At 56.1% G+C, this 1,098-nt stretch overlaps 1 protein-coding gene across 1 annotated transcript in view; it reads right to left on the minus strand.

Annotated features, from left to right (window-relative positions):
- Positions 1-666, minus strand: part of LOC309498582 (uncharacterized protein) — a gene marked incomplete at its 5' end in the record, with an annotated part of 10,787 nt that extends 10,121 nt beyond the window's left edge. The window contains one exon of the mRNA XM_082169374.1: positions 568-666. Coding sequence (XP_082025500.1) covers positions 568-666 — 99 coding nt within the window. The remainder of the gene's footprint in view (positions 1-567) is intronic.
- Positions 667-1,098: the final 432 nt, after the last annotated feature.

Below are 1,098 nucleotides of genomic sequence, written 5' to 3' on the forward strand. Positions count from 1 at the left end.
CAAGGACCTGGGACTACGGGGAGCCACACTGAGCAGATCCACCAAAGAGCTCTCTGAGGAAGCTGAGAAAGCAAGCCACTGGCTCTGGCTGAAACGACGAGACAAGGCTTGGGGTGTAACATCTAATTAGGTTTTGCTGCAAGGGGTGTCAGGGAGACGTCCCGGTTCACTGCCCCGCCACCATGAGACGTTCTGGGTTAAGGGGCGAAACGTCAATGAGCGGTGGTCCCCAGCTGAAGATCCTGCAGCAAAACCGTGTGTTATGCGGACAGGTTTAGGCCTGCCTCAGGGAAGAGGACCTCCAACGGTGCCTTTGGTGGACTATGCATGGCAGAGGCGTCCTCTTCCCTGAGGCAGGCCTAAACCTGTCCGCATACCACACGGTTTTGCTGCAGGATCTTCAGCTGGGGACCACCGCTCATTGACGTTTCGCCCCTTAACCCAGAACGTCTCATGGTGGCGGGGCAGTGAACCGGGACTTCTCCCTGACACCCCCTGCAGCAAAACCTAATTAGATGTTACACCCCAAGCCTTGTCTCGTCGTTTCAGCCAGAGCCAGTGGCTTGCTTTCTCAGCTTCCTCAGAGAGCTCTTTGGTGGATCTGCTCAGTGTGGCTCCCCGTAGTCCCAGGTCCTTGAGCAGACAGAATATGTTGGAGTGAGGCATTGATGGTCCCACAGGAGACCAGAGTGAGGTCTGTGGTACAGGGGCAGCAGGGGCGGTGGACAACTTGGGAGGGTGTTGCGAGCCGAGCAATCAGCTGGGCAGAGTTCTGCAAAAACTGCCACAGGCTCGGCTCAGTTTCCTCATTACGGCAACGTACGACACCCTCCCGAGCCCTAAAAACCTCCACCAATGGCTTGGAGCAGAGCAATCCTGCGACCTCTGTGGGACCATCAATTCCATCATATGACCATCATATTCTGTCGGGCTGTAAAACAGCACTGACACAGGGTCGGCTCAGATGGCGGCACGACCAAGTGCTCAGGAAGCTGGCAGAGGTGCTGGAGAAAAGTCGACAGGAGGCAAACAACCAGAGTCCATCAGAGAGCCGATGCAGGATCCACTTCATTAGGCAGGGGGAACACGCAATGCATA

The sequence above is a fragment of the Leuciscus leuciscus genome, assembly GCF_965113295.1.
Source record: "Leuciscus leuciscus genome assembly, chromosome: 1".
Lineage (NCBI taxonomy): Eukaryota > Metazoa > Chordata > Actinopteri > Cypriniformes > Leuciscidae > Leuciscus > Leuciscus leuciscus.